This window comes from Cyprinus carpio, chromosome B2 (assembly GCF_018340385.1).
Source record: "Cyprinus carpio isolate SPL01 chromosome B2, ASM1834038v1, whole genome shotgun sequence".
NCBI classification, from domain to species: Eukaryota; Metazoa; Chordata; class Actinopteri; order Cypriniformes; family Cyprinidae; genus Cyprinus; species Cyprinus carpio.
Window position 1 is genome coordinate 13,410,561 of NC_056598.1, and position 16,578 is coordinate 13,427,138.

The window sequence follows — 16,578 nt, forward strand, 5'->3', positions numbered from 1 at the left end:
ATACAACCATATAAACACAAAAATTAAACATTAATTGCGTGCCCTAATGCTAGTATTTCCTGTCATTGTTTAAGTTCAGAGATCCGTTTTTGAGAATCGATACAGTATCGCCAAACAAAATATGGCGATACTCGCATGTATCGATATTTTCTTACACCCCTAGAATTCGTACAATCTCATTTGTATGTTTCTACTCAATCTTCTTACTCCACATGATTAAGTGTGGCTTGGGGTGGACCTTCATCCTTCCTTAAAATTGTATGTTTTTGTACGATTCACATCATATTAATTTGTGTGAAATCGACACCTCGTAAAATGCCTACGTTCTCCCTTGTGATCGGTTAGGCCTAATTCACACACGTTAATTGATTGAGAAAATTTTGAAGCTAGAGTCAGATCTGTATCAAACACAGCTCTCTTAAACACCTCGTTCTGATCGACCGTCGACACAGAGACCCTCCAGTGACACTAATTAGTATAAATTAACAGAAAACCCCTTGTAAGATAAATACTGGCATTAGCGAATGAACACATCCCTGGCCACAGTTCATTCCCCACACACACACTTTGGCCCGTAGGCCTCGTCGTTCTGAACCAGGGGAGTCATTTAAGGATGAACAGTTTAATTACAGAGCTAATAAGTGTTGCCACAGACTTTCTAATATTATTCTGGGAGAACACTAGCATGTCATTACCCTCCTCCCCCTGAGGAACACTTCCTATTAATCATAATGAGGAATTTGTTAGCATGTGGTCATGTCAGTTGGGATCAATTTCTTTTACCTAAGCTTCCTATGAAGCTGCCAGACGCTCGGGGCGGAGTGTGGAAGGGATCGATTTACAGTCCCGCAGCCATTAGGCCCTGTTTTGTTTTTGTTGTTTTTGTTATTTGATAGCTCATTTGCATCAGCGCGGCAGCTGCTGAACGCACATTGTAGTCATTTGTTGACCTGCTTGCACAGATACTTTCTTGCTTTTCATACTAAAACTGTTGTTTATTTTAGGATGCTGCTGATGCCTGCGGCCTTGTAGTTAGATGATGGACTCTTGTGGCGTTTTTTGCTAATAATGCAATACTATGTGTAAGTAGCATATGCAGTCGAGCTGTCAGATTTTAGAAAAGCAATCTACACTGGCTGTGGTTTTATTGGTCATGTAATGGCACCTCAGGCTCTGAAAGAAAAGCTACAGTGACTCAAAATGGCTCCCAGCTTGCCACAAGATTGAGAAACCCAAGTTCACACGAATCAAGGAAAACCTCAGTCACAATTGGCCTGTACAGCTCGTGAAATGGAGTTCGCACATTTTCCGGGGTTTGCTCCGAAAGCGCGTTCGACGTGTAGGTGAGGGAGGGTGTTGGCCAACTGTTGCTAGATGGATTTGGTGTCAGTTTGATGGGTTTAGCTCTGAGGTTTCACTTTTTCAGCAAAGGCCACCTCACACTTTCCACTGGCACATTCATATGCAAATAGTGTCTGATAGAGGGTAAGAGCTAAGCAGATAGGACAGTGCATGGACACTGAGAGAGACATGTGAAAGGTCACCACAGTGAGAATCTAGAGAGGGATCTTTGTAAAAATGGATATGGTGTGAACGGCTGCATCTCGAACCTTCTGTTATAAATAACTGGCTGCCATGTGAGTGGGAGACAGTGGTGTTGAGATGAGGAATTAATTTTTATTAATCAGCATAACCAAGAGTAGAACCAGACACAAGCAGTTTTGCTGTGTTGTATTTACTGTCAAAGATTATTGTTTTCTTGTTCTAATGCTGCGAGATGTTGGTTCTGTTCTAAAACCTAGTGAGCTCCCTACTTAGGCAGCATTTCAAGACGCTACATGACATCAAGATTAATCTAAAAAATAAAGTTTAAATTTTTTTTGTAGGCCCAAATCTAAGAAAACACTGCTTGTATCACTGCTTGGAGAATGCAATTCCATAATGCATTGAAAAAATAATGCATAGTTTATGCAATACCAAAAGTAACTATACCTGTATTTTTACTGTATTTTATATTTTACTGGACATACTGAAATCTCAAAAACTGCTTATAAAATCTAACACGAACTGTCCCATGAATGTTATTTTTTATGCTCAAAAAGCATATTTCAGGTTGGTCCTGCCAGTATGCGTATGCAGTGCAAAGCACAGTGACTCTTTCTATGGGATTTCAACTGGCATTTGGCTCTTTAATTTAGAAGGTGGGACTTGTTCGGTCTAAAACCAATAACTGCAGCATAGCTGAAAAATGATATGCTTTTTCAACATTTTTCAACATTTTCTCCTTGTTATGAATAGAGGCTTATGACTAGGTTGTAGTGGTGTTTCAGAAAACAGCACATTTCATAGTTTAAGAATAGCCACATCTTAGATCAGCCTGATCACATTAATCACAATCAATAAGCTAGCATGAAATTAACTGTCATCCGGGTGCAAAAACCAATCAGATCGGCCCATCAACTCGCACACTTAAAAGGTCGCAATGTGATAGGCTTTCATTAGGATTATTGCCATTTCATTTCCATAGAATTATCTCGAGCAGGCATAATGAAATGAGATGTGCTGCTCGGATGAACAGAAATACAAACATTTAGCCAGTGTCAGGCGTCAGCCACGAGTTTCCTCTCTCACTCGGTCTCTTCTCGTTCGTGACACCCTCTCTCATTCTTTCGTAACACTAAAATATGTGTCATGGATGTGTGTTAATGACAACCCTGTCAAGGACCGATTGCTGAAAAAGCCATTCCCTCACAGCCAACTTAAAATATATCTGATTTCTGCTTTTGATATTAATCAGTCATTTTTCATGGGTTTTTAAGAAAGTGGAGCAGATGTAAATTGTTGGGTATTTGTCAGGCAGGCGTGTCAGCAGAATCTGTGTGTGTGTGTGTGTGTGTGTGTGTGTGTGGCTGAGTGGACTGTAGCTGGCAGCCAGTGTGTGCTGCTGTAATTTCCCAGGTGCGCTGCACAGCTGGGTCACAGGCTCATTCTCCTTCATCACACTGTTAACCTGCACTGACTCAGCTGAAGCTGTTTTGAGCATCTTCAGCAGGTGAATGCACAAGCTGCAGGTTTACTGTAAAAGACACATTGGTTCTGATCTGATTGATATCTGTTTATCATGTTGGTCGAGTAGATGGATTAATAGTTATGGTTTTTATAAACGTTTCTTATTAAAACTCAAGAAGAATTTTAAAGTCAACATGAAATACCATGTGCAACATTTTATCCAATGGGAATTGATTGCTAAAAAGAAAAAAAATTCAAACAATAGCAAATTATAAGGCTTGATTTTATTAATCTGGAATTAATTTACATGCAGGTTACATGCCACAATAGAGCCAGATTGCTGGAAGGCAAAAAGGCAAAAAGTTGTTTCAGAAGTGGAGCATTTTGTTAAATTTATATTGAATATGTCGAATATGTACAGTAAATATATTTAATTATACATTATTAATTATATTATATTATTGTTAGATTGATATTTTTAAGTTTTACTAAATAAAGTAAGTACTAAACAAATGTGATATTTAGAAAATAAATAATGAAAACATTGACACATTTTCTTTTGTTTGGAAACACATACACCAATAAATCATGCACAATAAGACCAGGGAGATTAATTAATCAAGTAAATATTGTCCATTTTTTATTCCATGTTGACTGCAAAGGTGAAGCATGTAGGTGTTTTCTGTGCCAGCAGCAGCATCAGATCTACAAAAATAACAAGTCTTTTTGGTGCTGCTAGTGGTATAGAAAATGACACCCTGATTGTGGTTAGCCAATGATAAAATCTTTCGTTCTCCGAAAAAAGGTACAAAACTGCCACTGCGGTAATACACTTTCAAAAGGTACTAATGTGTACACTTTAAAAGTACATTTTAGTCCATTAAAAGTACAACTGTGACCCTGGACCACAAAAAGGGTCATAAGGGTCAATTTTTTTGAAACTGAGATTTATACACATATAATAAATAAGCTTCCCATTTATGTATGGTTTGTTAGGATAGGACAATATTTGGCCGAGATACAACTATTTGAAAATCTGGAATCTGAGGGTGCAAAAAAAATCAAAATATTGAGAAAATCGCCTTTAAATTTGTCCAAAGGAAGTTTTAAGCAATGCATATTACTAATCAAAAATTAAGTTTTGATAGATTTATGGTTGGAAATTTACAAAATATCTTCATGGAACATGATCTTTACTTACTATCCTAATGATTTTTGGCATGAAAGAAAAATCTATAATTTTGACCCATACAATGTATTGTTGGCTTTTGCATTCAAATATACCTGTGCTACTTATGGCTGGTTTTGTGGTCCAGGGTCAACTACTAGTATTTAAAGTACTAAAATATACCATTTGGGGTAAATAAGGTACAGAGATTTAGATTTTGTAGCTTATTGTACCACCCCAGTGACAGTTTTGTACCTTTTTTCTTAAGAGTCTAAAAATTTTTATGTAATTGTCAGCCAGTACTGTGAGCACAATGTGTACATTTCATACTGATAGAATGGTCTGTTGATGGTAAAATAAATTCAGTTAACAGGTTTCTGTGCTTTTCTATCTGGGGTGGGACACCTGGGCCTGTCCTACAGTCTCAGGTCTATCCTTGTGTGGGCTTGTCAAACTCACTCGACTCCCTCTGTTTTATTCCACTGCGCACATGAAAGCATTCATTCATCCCCCTCAACCAGCAACTTTAATTACCAGTGTACTAATTACATCAAATCACTGACATCTCCATCTGATACAGCAGGGACTTCAAAGACTAATTGTCTCTGAGCCCTGCGTTTTGGGAAGAAAGCACTGCACAGAAATACCAACCACATGTTCTGCATCTCTGTCTCGTTCTGTGGCTTGTATTGTGTGTCGAGTGAACATTTCTGACTGTTTATTTATTGTTTTTTCCCCTCTTTCTGTCTGTTTGCAGTACGACAGTGAAAACATGTTCATGAGTATGCCAGAGCCCAGCCAGGACTTTGTGCCAGGGAACCAGGTGGGTTAATTACTGCTCATTCCTTTTGTTTTAAGTCGTAATTAAACAAATTTAAGCCGGCGCATCGCAAATTAGAGCCGCTATCAGTCGCCACCATAATCAGGGGCTATTATAACATGTAAACAAAGCATTTAAAGCTTTGTCTCAGCTTAATGAAATTAAGCTTTAATGCATATTGTCGCAGGCTTTCATTTCCTTCATTTACACTTTCATTAAAAACTACACACAGTGCGGACTGCAAACAAGGCCATGGGTCTATAAAAGGCAGACTGCAGCATTTCTGAGCAATGCTCCTCTAGTTACGGGTGTTACTCACTGAGGGAAGTTTATTTCAGCATACTTGTGCTTGTTCGAACAACAAAGATAAAAGGCTGTTTCATCAGTGACTCAAGCTATAAAAAGCAAAAACAGCTTGATTAAATTTTTAAACTAAAGCATGCAGTTGGGTGCATTAAGGTCAAGGGTGAACATGCCTTCTTGAGGAGAGCAGGTTGTCTTAGGTGTCCTTTTACATGTTTGGCTAATAAATTAAGGCTACAGGTTAATTAGCGGCCCACAGGACACCTGCCATGTGACAAGTGGCCTGATGCACCTTAGACAGACTGATTATGTGTGCATGTACAAAATTGTAACTAGAAATTTTTCCCGCAGTATTTTTCCCTGCTAGTTTTATCAGCCTGCAGCAGGCTATATGTGATGTTGCTACTCTATTAAAACATTTCCTTCCTGTTTTTGTCAAGAGCTGTTTGGGTTTGGCCTGTTTTTATAGACGCATTGATCTGAACTATGTGCTTGCATTCCATGAAATTTAAGCGAGCTACATTTTGACATTTCAAACTTCGAACGCTATACACAGTGGGATGCTGAAATATTACTCAAGGTTAAAAACAACTTTTCTGCAAAGTGCCTTGATGCAGTAAACACAATGAAAGCGCTGAATTCAATCTGTTTGTGGATCACAGAATTTGGCCTTTAATGTAAGACATGTAGAGTGTAATGTGCAATAGCTCCCACTCTAAAACAACCCCCTCCCTCCCCATCTCACGTATGTTTTTCTTATTTCAAGTTAAAAAAGTGTTATGAATAATTATTTCATTTGCAAAAGTAAATTTAATAATGAAACACTTTTTAAGAAAAAAACTGTCCATATGGTTTGGCAGCCTGCTCAAAACATCTCGTGTCTTTTGGTTTGACATAAGTAATGTTTAACAGGTCTCCGTTCTGCTGAAATGTGTGAAGGTGCAATTCACACCTTTCTCACGCATGTCGAAAATTGTGTATTTAAACTTAATCATGAACACATTTGCTTGCAGTTTCACAAAGGTCTAGCTCTTTGTGCACTGACAGAAGAATCTTTAAGTTTGTTAGAGAAAGACCTGGTCAAACATGGGTCATATTGAATCATATTGGGTCATATTCAGTCAATTGAATAATGAGGTCAATTAGTCAAACTACTTTTAATATAATATAATATAATATAATATAATATAATATAATATAATATAATATAATATAATATAAGCAACAGCAGCAATGTTGTTATTATTATTATTATTATTATTATTATTATTAATATAAATATAATTTAACATTACAACTAGCCAATCAGAGTATTTACTGATAAAAAAACAACAACAAAAAACTAGTCAGTCTAATTCTATATAATATAATATAATATAATATAATATAATATAATATAATATAATATAATATAATATAATATAATATAATATAAAAGAACCTAATCTAATCTAATTTAATCAAATATGTCAGTGGACATTTAATTATTGACCAATCAATATTTTATATGTATATGTAAACAGCTGACTGTAACTAAACACTTGCCATTCACTCACTATCCACAGATATAAATGCACATGCCTAATTATGATGTCATGTTGAAGTCACATGATTCATTCTGGGTTATGTGCTTGAATTACATCTAAACACAATATATATACATAATCTTATGCAAGTCCTAAAAGCTCTTCAGTATGCATTCACAGTGCATTGTGATATAGAGAATTAGTGAGAATTACAGTCTAACCTGTAGGCTATAGAGAGTAAGCCCAATGATGTTATGGCTCTCAATAGCAAGAGGAAAAATAAATAAATGATATTTGACTCATGTATTATTCAGCACGCTGTAGCAAATGCATTCAGGAGAATGTAAAGGAAAGTGCACTAAATTATAGGTCACTTGTTTGTTTCATAGAGTTTATATCTCTTTAAAAAGGAAAAGCTGCATACGGTCCTATTGTGCCATCCATTACATAGCTTGAAATTGATTTACAATGTGCATTGTCTGCATTGTCACTGTGTTTAAGGTGCTCACGCTGCATGTTTGCTGCAGCTTTAATGTCGGTGGAGATGAAAGATGCATTGAGAATCTTAAATAGCACAGAGCCAAAAAAATAAATAAAAAAGGATTGAAGAGTGATGAAAGTTGAATGGAGTCTTGCATGTGCTATCGTTTCTTGTTGGTTTCTGTGTTGGTTGACCCCTTGGCCTTGCATCCCACTGTAGTTCCGCGTGCCTGCCAGTCCCAGCCAGACGCAGCACAGCAACAAACAGGCCGGCGGCCACTGGAAAAGAGACGCCCCTACACACACGGATGGCCCCCGTCTGACATGGGTAAATAACCCCACACCAACGCCGAGCAGACGTCCATCAGTGCAAAATAATAGCAACCTACATTATTTGTGTGTTACTTTCTGTTTCTCATCCATATGGACCCTTTTTACATTTACACTATTTTTACATTAACACTATTTTGTCTAAATAATTAAAAAAAATTGTTTTAAATGCTACAAGGTAATAAGCATCACAACATTATAATGTACAGGATAAAAAATAGATAATCATTTTAAGGGTTTAAGGTTTAAAGGTGCTGTATGTAAGATTTTGACTCTACTAAAGCATAAAAATACTATAATATGTTTGCAGATATTTAAGAAATATGCTAAGTTAACATACTTGTTTATCTGAAAAACAAAGCTACAGTCAGTTATTCTCCTTTGAAAATGTGAGTTCTGGGCCGGAATGTCAGTCTTTGTTTTGGTTTGTGAAACCCGCCCACTGCCAGTTTACCCAATTGTATTTCAGCACCCCGGGTTGCCAGTTGGCGGAAAACACAATGTATTTCATTTCATTCATCATCAAGTGCGCTCGCTCTTGTTTGTGTCGTCAATCTGGCAACCTGCGTGTGCGTCTGAGGAGGTGGTGCCGGGTGAAAAAAACCTTCTCCAATATTTTGAATTTGGACTGCAATACCTAGTTCAACCACTCGGTGTCAATCCTACAAACAGCACCTTTAAAGACTGGGCCTACAGTACATTTATCAATGTTATCAAATTTTTTAAATTGTGTTTTTATAGATTAACTTTAAGTGAGTGTTAGATGACTGCAAAGTTAATCTAAATACAGAGCCTTAGTAAAAAAAAATATATATATATTTAAAATAAAGTATTATTCAAATCTATTAAAATATTATACTGATATAAAAAATTATAATTAAACTTTATCTGGAGTACTACTTCTGCACAATCCACATTTCTTAATATTAAGCTTAAAATGTGTTTTGATGTCACTATTGATGAGGATTGTATAATCTTTGAATAATATCGGTCTTAAAATGCAAGCTATCTAAAGTGTCTCTAAAGTATACTTGCAATAGTTCCACTTTCACACAATCAAATATACTTCAGTATACCTTTAGTTGGACTTCAGCACTACTTCCGAACAATTAAAGTGCATTAAGCACAAACTTAGTTGTTCCCATTTAGCAGACTTTAAGTATACCAGTTTAGTATAAAAAAGTACAATTGACGGGTATTTTTATTAAGTACATAATATTTAAATGTATTTGTAGTATATTTAGCATGAAATAATGTATTTCAATTACATTTTAGTCAATTTATTTTTTCAATAGGGAGGACATGAATAGCATAAGTAAATATCAGATATCAACCTATGATGGGTGAATTTAAAAACCCTATAGGACAACATAGCAAATGTTACTGCAAATTTCCCTGTTGCTTTAAATGCAAAATAAATATTTATTGAAAAAAACTAAGTTAGTTGACTTTCCAAAAGATTTAATAAAGATAAAATGAATATTCTGTATTTGAAACAGTATGTGAGGATACCTTAGTATAACATAGCATACAGTATTAGCATATCAACATTTACGCAACATAAATATGAAACAAACTAGCTATCCAGCTAACTAAAAGAAGAGAAGTCCCTTGTACATGAATATATCCATCTGTTTCACAATGAAAATGTTATCAGTAATCTTGGTCGCTAATTCTAATTTAGAGAATGTTGTGTAGCGAACTCCTTTGCAGCAGTACTGACTACTTAGCTAGATTTTCTTTTTTAATTCCAAGGTAATATAACAAGGGCACTTATATAAACATACATTCAATTATGTTCATTAAGAAAGAGAGAGAGAGAAAAAAATAGCTAGTGAAAAGTGACAAATACATCAAAGTCTGTGAAAAGGGTCCATTTTACTGTATACAGTCTTTAGACGATGTCTGTCCCTGCATCCTGCACTCCATTGTTGTGTAGAAAACACTTTTATTTGCCACTGAGCTCCACATTGATATCACATGTATGAATAGGATTGCTGTTATCTTAGAGCTGCTAGCACTACTTTTATGTTTCCCTTTGAATCTTAAAACTCTCTTTATAGATATTACTTCCTCTTGCTTATGAGAGGCAGTCTTTATTTTCTGCTGTTTTCGTGCTTCCTTGCATCTCTCTCTCTCTTTCTCTCTCCCTCTCTTTCTTTCTTTCTCGACTTCTCTCTTTCCCTCTGTTGGGAACAGGTAATTAATTTTATTGGCAACAACAGTTGAATTCACCTTGACCTCAGTGTGTGGTACATAGCCACAAAGCCTTCTCCTGCTTTTAAACACACATTAACCGAATTAGAGAGAAGCGTACCCCTGTGCCTATTTTAAACTTCACACTCAGGAAGCTAAAACTGAAGCTGAAAAGCATCCGCAGCCTCAGTGCTAAAGGCAAAACATGTACTGCAATTGTGTCTTTTAATCTGCGCTATAATACAAACCAAAGGCAACCTGGAGAGCGGCCAAGGCTAAGGGTTAGGATCATGGCTATTATATGAATGGTTAGAGAATTACTTTTGATTTGATCTGATAGTTTTAAGGTTGATTTTAAAAATCTAAAAGCTGTCGTGGTCTGTGCACCGGTATGGACGACACTGTTACTTTCATAAGCCAGTCCTCAGAGTGAATGGTGAGATCAGTGATGTTGAGTGTACCGTTACAGATGTAATTTATGTGCAGAGATACTGAAACTAGAGGTGGCTCTTCAGATGGTTGCAGATGAAAGAGCAAAGCATCATGGACGGTATTTTTTAAATTGGGATTTTGGAGGTGGGGGAATTGTAAGATTTTGTAATGAATGAGCTATTTTTCTCTTAGTCAAAATGTGTGTAGTGTATAAGGCCCAAACTAGATTGGATTAAACATACAAAATAGAATGGAATGCAAATGCAGTGAAACACCATTCAGGCCCAGTTTTACTCTTGAATACTTGATAGATCTGAAAAAGAAAATGTAAATGTTAGGCTATAAGGGAATAATTGTCATTAATAAGCCAGTTTTTGTATTGGCACATAACTTAAAGTCTCAGTTACAAAAAAAATAAATAAAAATAAAATAAAAAATTGAAAAATATCAGTTTGATACTCCCAAAAAAAAAGATATAGTTCATCGTGCCATAGTGGGGACTAAACATGGGGTAAGCTGTCACAATGGAATGTGCAAATTACAGTATAGGCTGTTCATCAAAGCAGAAACAGTAAAAAAGTTATGACAGTTGAAACAGCAAAAATGTAGAAGGTTACCATTCAAATATATAAAACAAAAAAATTGTGAAGAATTTTTATGTATGTATTTATTTATGTATGTATGTATGCATGAAAGGTACAGTGTACATTAATCAACATTCATGAATGTAAATGTACCAAAGTTAGCCTGAAGGCTTATTTTCATTGGAAGTCCCTTTGCCAGATATAATTAGTCATAAAACTAAATGGAAATAATTAATAATAAAAAATAATTATAATTATTTTAAAATAATTTCAATTATTTTAATTATGTGACAACTTGCCCTAATATATTATTAATGGAAAACTCCCTTGGCCTTAGAACACAGTAAAAATTTCTATTAAAATCTTTAGAATATAGTTAAATCTTGTCAGAATGCTTGACAGTGGTTTTATTGTGTTTACATCTTTACTCTCAGTTTGGAGGACATAATTTACAGAAATTATTTGAATGTAAGGGAAATTTAACTGAGCTGGTGATGAGAGGGACTTTTTATAAAGGAAACTGGCATGTGTTAAAAAGACATTTAAAAACTGCCATTAATCTCTTGGTTGAAATCTGCCAGACTTGTCGTCTTCAAAACATTTCCACCGACTGACAACACTTTTGAAAGCCTCGTAGCTGCTTAAAGTGACAAAATGTGATACTGTTATCCATCTGAGCATCTCTGGATGTGGAGATCTGTTTCTCTCTAAAAGACATAACAATAATAACAGCCTACCAAAAAAAAAAAGAAAAAAAGACTGAATCAATGAGATGTTAAAATACACAGAGCATTCATCAGCCAGTACTGTCTGCACACAGGTTCTCTCCTATCTTACCATCTCCTCTCATTCCCCCTTCTTCCAACCCAAACCATGTGTTTCTTGGCCATTAAATAAAAGCCACATTTATTAACCCAAAATGTCAGCCACAAGCGCTCTGTATCAACGTTTATTTATTCTAATGCAGCAGCAAGATGAAGTAGCATGTGCCAGCAATGCTAGATAAAGCTGACTACAGGCATACACTCACCAAACACTAAAATATACACACTTCTCATATTTCTAGACTATACTCAAAGACACTACTTGTGAAAGTGCCCGCTTTGACTCACAGAGCGAGCAATGTTCGCCGAACAACTGCTGGTTTTTGTTTAAACCTGATAAGACTGATGTTTAACATCACATTCGCTCGGCTCAAACTGCCTGATCTGTGCATACAGGAAGTGTATCTGATATTATTATTATACTAACTATAAGAGCAGCACAGATACAATGTGTTATTTGTTTATTTCTTGCACAGAACGTATTTGCCCACTGTGATGTTTTGACATGTATATAGTCTCTGATGAGGGGGGTTGTCAGATTTCTGTGTGGGTTTATATAGAGGTGCTCGTATCTATACCCCACCCCCCTCCCCCCAGATGTTGCAGAGCTCTTGTGGGACCAGGAGAAAGCTGTGCATTTTAAACATGCATAAACTAACCTTGTGCTCTCTCCTGGGACTAAAGAGGCCTGTTCTTATATGTGTTTTTTTTTGTGTGTGTGTATTTCTGATACAGAAAAAATGTTCTCTTGAGCCAAACCCATGTTCGTATATACCATATTTATGGAATATTTCAACAGATCTTAAATACTATTTCTAGCATTGTTTTTCGCATAATATGCATTATTCAGATATTAATGAATTGCATATTCATTCATGCATGCATGAGCCATAAGCTGCTCAAAGGCATAGATGCAGTGTGTCGGACAGGGAGTGGTTGCTTGTGGACTGTGTCAGTATGCTTTGATCCCGTTCGGTTTATAAGAAGCGCCGAGTGTGATGCGGCGGCTCGGGTCAGACGAGGTTTCACACGCCCTTGTGTCCCCTCCATTAGACAAAGTAAAAACCTCCTTCAGAATGCTTGACCTTGATGCTAGCACAAGACAGACAAGCCCTTCTGCATTTATCCAGAAGCTCTCAACAGTAATCGGCAGCTCAGCGGGTCCGAGGTTGTTTTGGGGGCCCGGCCAAAGAATGTTGCATTCAAATGATCACCGCCCCTGGGTCCCAGAGGTATTCATTACAGACTGAATTGCTTTCGTTGCCTCTCTTACACAATCCCATCCTAGATTGCAAATGAAAAGCCAGCTGAAAAAAAATTGGGCACCTTATTAAATTTAACTACTGTAGCATTTAACCTGACATCTTCATTATTCAAAATTACACTATGAAAAAGCCGCCTCATCTGCGGGTGCAGGTTACCGTTGTTTACGCTTCCTTTTGCTGTTCTTTGGCAATTTAATTGGTGGAAGGGCATGACAACATGTTGGAGCGCTCATTGTGCCGCATGGAGCTTTTGGTTAATGATCCACAGCCAATCCTGGAGTGATTATTTAAATAGAGTAGGTTTATTTCTGAAAGTCAATTTCTGCAAAGGCAAATACCTTAGTATGTGTTGTCTAAAAAAAAAATAAAAAAACTTTTGAAGAGTTGCACTGCCTAATGCCTAAGAAAAAAGACAGCTTGTTTAATGCTCATTGATATTTTTGCCCCAATACTGAATATCGTCACACACTATGGGGTAATTGTCACAACGAAAATGCCATTTCACCGTCAATTATAGGCTTTCAGCTTAATTTGAACAGTGAAACAAGTATGAAACACAAAACAGCGCTACGGCTCAGCAGTTGTAATTGTAATTTAATTGTAAAAAAATGCATGTTTTAAATGCATGCGACTTGCTCTAAATGCAGTTTTAGAATATAAAATCTCAAAAAATGTATTATTAATATAAGTAATAATTAAAAATGTATTATTATAAAGATAATTAATAATAAAAAAGAATACATTTATTTTTCTATATGTAGAATTTTTTTTATTTTCTTTATCATTTTTAAAAATGTATTTTATTTCTACAGTTATTAAAAGATGATTATTAAATATTGAAAAGGGTTCATACAAAACCACAGCTAGAGATCAAAACACATTTGATTTAAAACTTTAGACTTACTGAGAGACATCTTCCCCATGTGACAACTAGCCTGAAATCCGTCTAAATTATGTTTCTATCAGAAAGCATCTCCTAAATTTGTTTTAATGGATTTTGTGGCATAATGATGGGGCGTATCTCTTATCTCTAAATGCACGTTTTCTCATCCACCTCATATCTCAGCATGTGTGCACTTCTTTCATAATGACGAGCTGATTTACGCCTGTCAAGATGGAAAGCTTATAAACAATCTACATCTCCATTGTGAGGCTGCAGTAATTTAATGCGTAATGCGTTCTGCTGGTGAAGCATTTCTACCACTCACTCACTACACTATGTTCAAAACACAAGAGCTCTCCTCATATCTTTCCATACTCTCTCTCTCTCATTTTTTCCTTTTTGTCAGTGTAAACCACATCAGATACATGACTATTCCCCCAGTTTATTCCTCTATCCCCCTCCGCTGTGAAGCTTTGATTGACTGCTGGCTGTGAAGTCGCCCATAGACAATGATTCCATACAGCCATCATGACCATCATCAGTAATTGATAGTAGATTTAAATGGCTCTCCTGCTCATTTGCCATTCATCTCCCACCAGTCCCATTACCCTTGTGCTATTTGACAGGCAATCACCTCCCTGAGAGATTTGTTGTCCAGTCGAAATGATGTCACATGAAATGGGCAAGGACTTGTGCACTGTGGATCTCAAAACTTGTCGTTTTTTCCCCTTCCCCTCCTTTGCGTGCAATGAGAATGAGGGTTGTTGGGAAACTATGTGTCATCCAAAGTCCTGATTTACACAGAAATTGTAGTTTTTCTTCGATGTTTCGTTTATTGTCAAATGAAAAGTTAGGCTTTTAGAGGAAAACCGCACACCTAAATTATGTTAAAATTACACATAGCGATCTGAATGTAACTGGATTATGAATAGTAAACACTGAACTGAATGTACAGATATTGTGTGGGTAATTTCCCACAGCCCTGACTCAGTAAATAAAAAGTTCATTTACTTCATTTCATATTATGTGATTCAGATCAGAACTTTCTGACCCTGGAGGTTTTATTCAATTTCATAAGATGATGCAAAAATATTTTATTACCAATGACATGACTCCAGTTTAAACATTTCTTTTTAATATGTATAATTTTAGAGGCCGGAATTGGAAAAACGGTCTGACTCATAGCACATATATCCCTTCAGAAAATGTATTTATTCAGATTAGCTGGAACGTTTTTGCAGTTTCTTGTTAAACAAGTAGATCAGATCAAATGACACCATGTTTTGATATGTTTGTATCTACGGCCTCATCTAAAGTCTTCTTTTTCACGACGAAAACACACAGATGTAGGAAATGTTTGCAATGCTCTTAATTTTTGTGCATATCACTTTTTTTTCAGAGCCACACACCACAGCACAGGGTTATTTATTTCCTGTGTTCTCTTTCTTGGCTGCCTGTTTACGCATCTCAGTGTCACAAAAACAAAAGGAAAGTGTAAAAAAGATAGACAGGATACTAAAAAACATCACGTATATTATAACCGTTAGAACACACAAACATAATTGCACCTCAAAACGGCCGTCAGTTCCTGCTCTTATTTATTTGTCTAATTTTCACCTAAATATAATAATTTCCTTTTCTTCGACAAGAAGTACATTACTCGCATGTATCAACAGCAATGTAAGCCACTGCAAACAGTGATTTTTTTTTTTTAATTTGGCAGTAAAATCATTCCTCTAAGGGCCTTACTGTATGAATTATGCCAGCATATTTCCCGCAAACAAACGCAGACATCTGTGAGGCACAACACAATCAAATATGCAAATGAGCATGATACATTGGCTTTTAGAGGCAGAAGTAGGAAGCTCATTAAAACGATTATTGCAATCCTTAAAAGTAACAGTTGGACCGTTATTTGAGTTGAGTTTGAATTTGGAACCAATTTCATACCTAATTGCCTGTAGTTGGCTGTCTGACAGGTTCATTTAGTTTGCTGCAAATAAAAGCTATGTATTAGAGATAATAAAGCAGCAGAAAAGAGGAGCCTCTTTGAAGGTAAAAAAGAGAGGGACCCGTTTGAGTCATTTCGAGTCGAATCAGAGGCTGAGGCGCATTTGCGCTAAAGGTTTCATGAAGCGTTCGACACGACGTGCACAGATAGTAAACTCTCTGCCTTCTGATAACTGTATGTATTTTTCTACAGTATTTTACTCCAAGGGAGTGTTTACAGAATAATTTATGATTTTGCTTGGATTTGTACAGCCTTTCATCTCCTTATCTGCTTTACATCTTTTTCATCACAGTCTAAACTGACAGGGGCTGGAGGAGGCAGAGCGCAGGACGGCCTGTTTTAAAGCAGCCAAAGCAAACTTCACAGCCAAGCGCAAGTGACTGTTCAGCCTCATAAAAGCAGCCTTTTGTTGTAGTCTAATGAGATTGATTGACCATTTGCATATAATTTTACTTCCTCAAAGGCTCAAATAGTAAGAATGAATCACTGTAATATGCAACGCACTTTGATGTACTTTATTCAGCATTTCATTTGCTGCGTACATAGTTGTGATTAGTCTTTTTTCTGTTATTGATACAGCGTGAATCATTGCTGTTGCTGGATCGCTTCGGTGGCAGAACATAGAACATCAAAGAATCTTGGTTTTCAACAAGATTTTTCTGTTCGTGCCGTAACCCATTTCTTTCTCTTATTTATAAGTATCAAATGGACAGTCTGTCCTTCTACTAGCCTACGGTTCACCCCCCA

General features: G+C 36.3%; 1 protein-coding gene across 2 annotated transcripts in view; it reads left to right on the forward strand.

Moving 5' to 3' along the window:
• The window catches only part of LOC109059857 (thymocyte selection-associated high mobility group box protein TOX-like), a 59,365-nt gene that overhangs the window by 24,112 nt on the left and 18,675 nt on the right, over positions 1-16,578 (forward strand). For both annotated transcript variants that reach the window (XM_042718128.1, XM_042718127.1), the window contains exons 2-3: positions 4,935-5,000; positions 7,527-7,634. In XM_042718128.1, the coding sequence (XP_042574062.1) occupies positions 4,935-5,000; positions 7,527-7,634 (174 nt within the window). The remainder of the gene's footprint in view (positions 1-4,934; positions 5,001-7,526; positions 7,635-16,578) is intronic.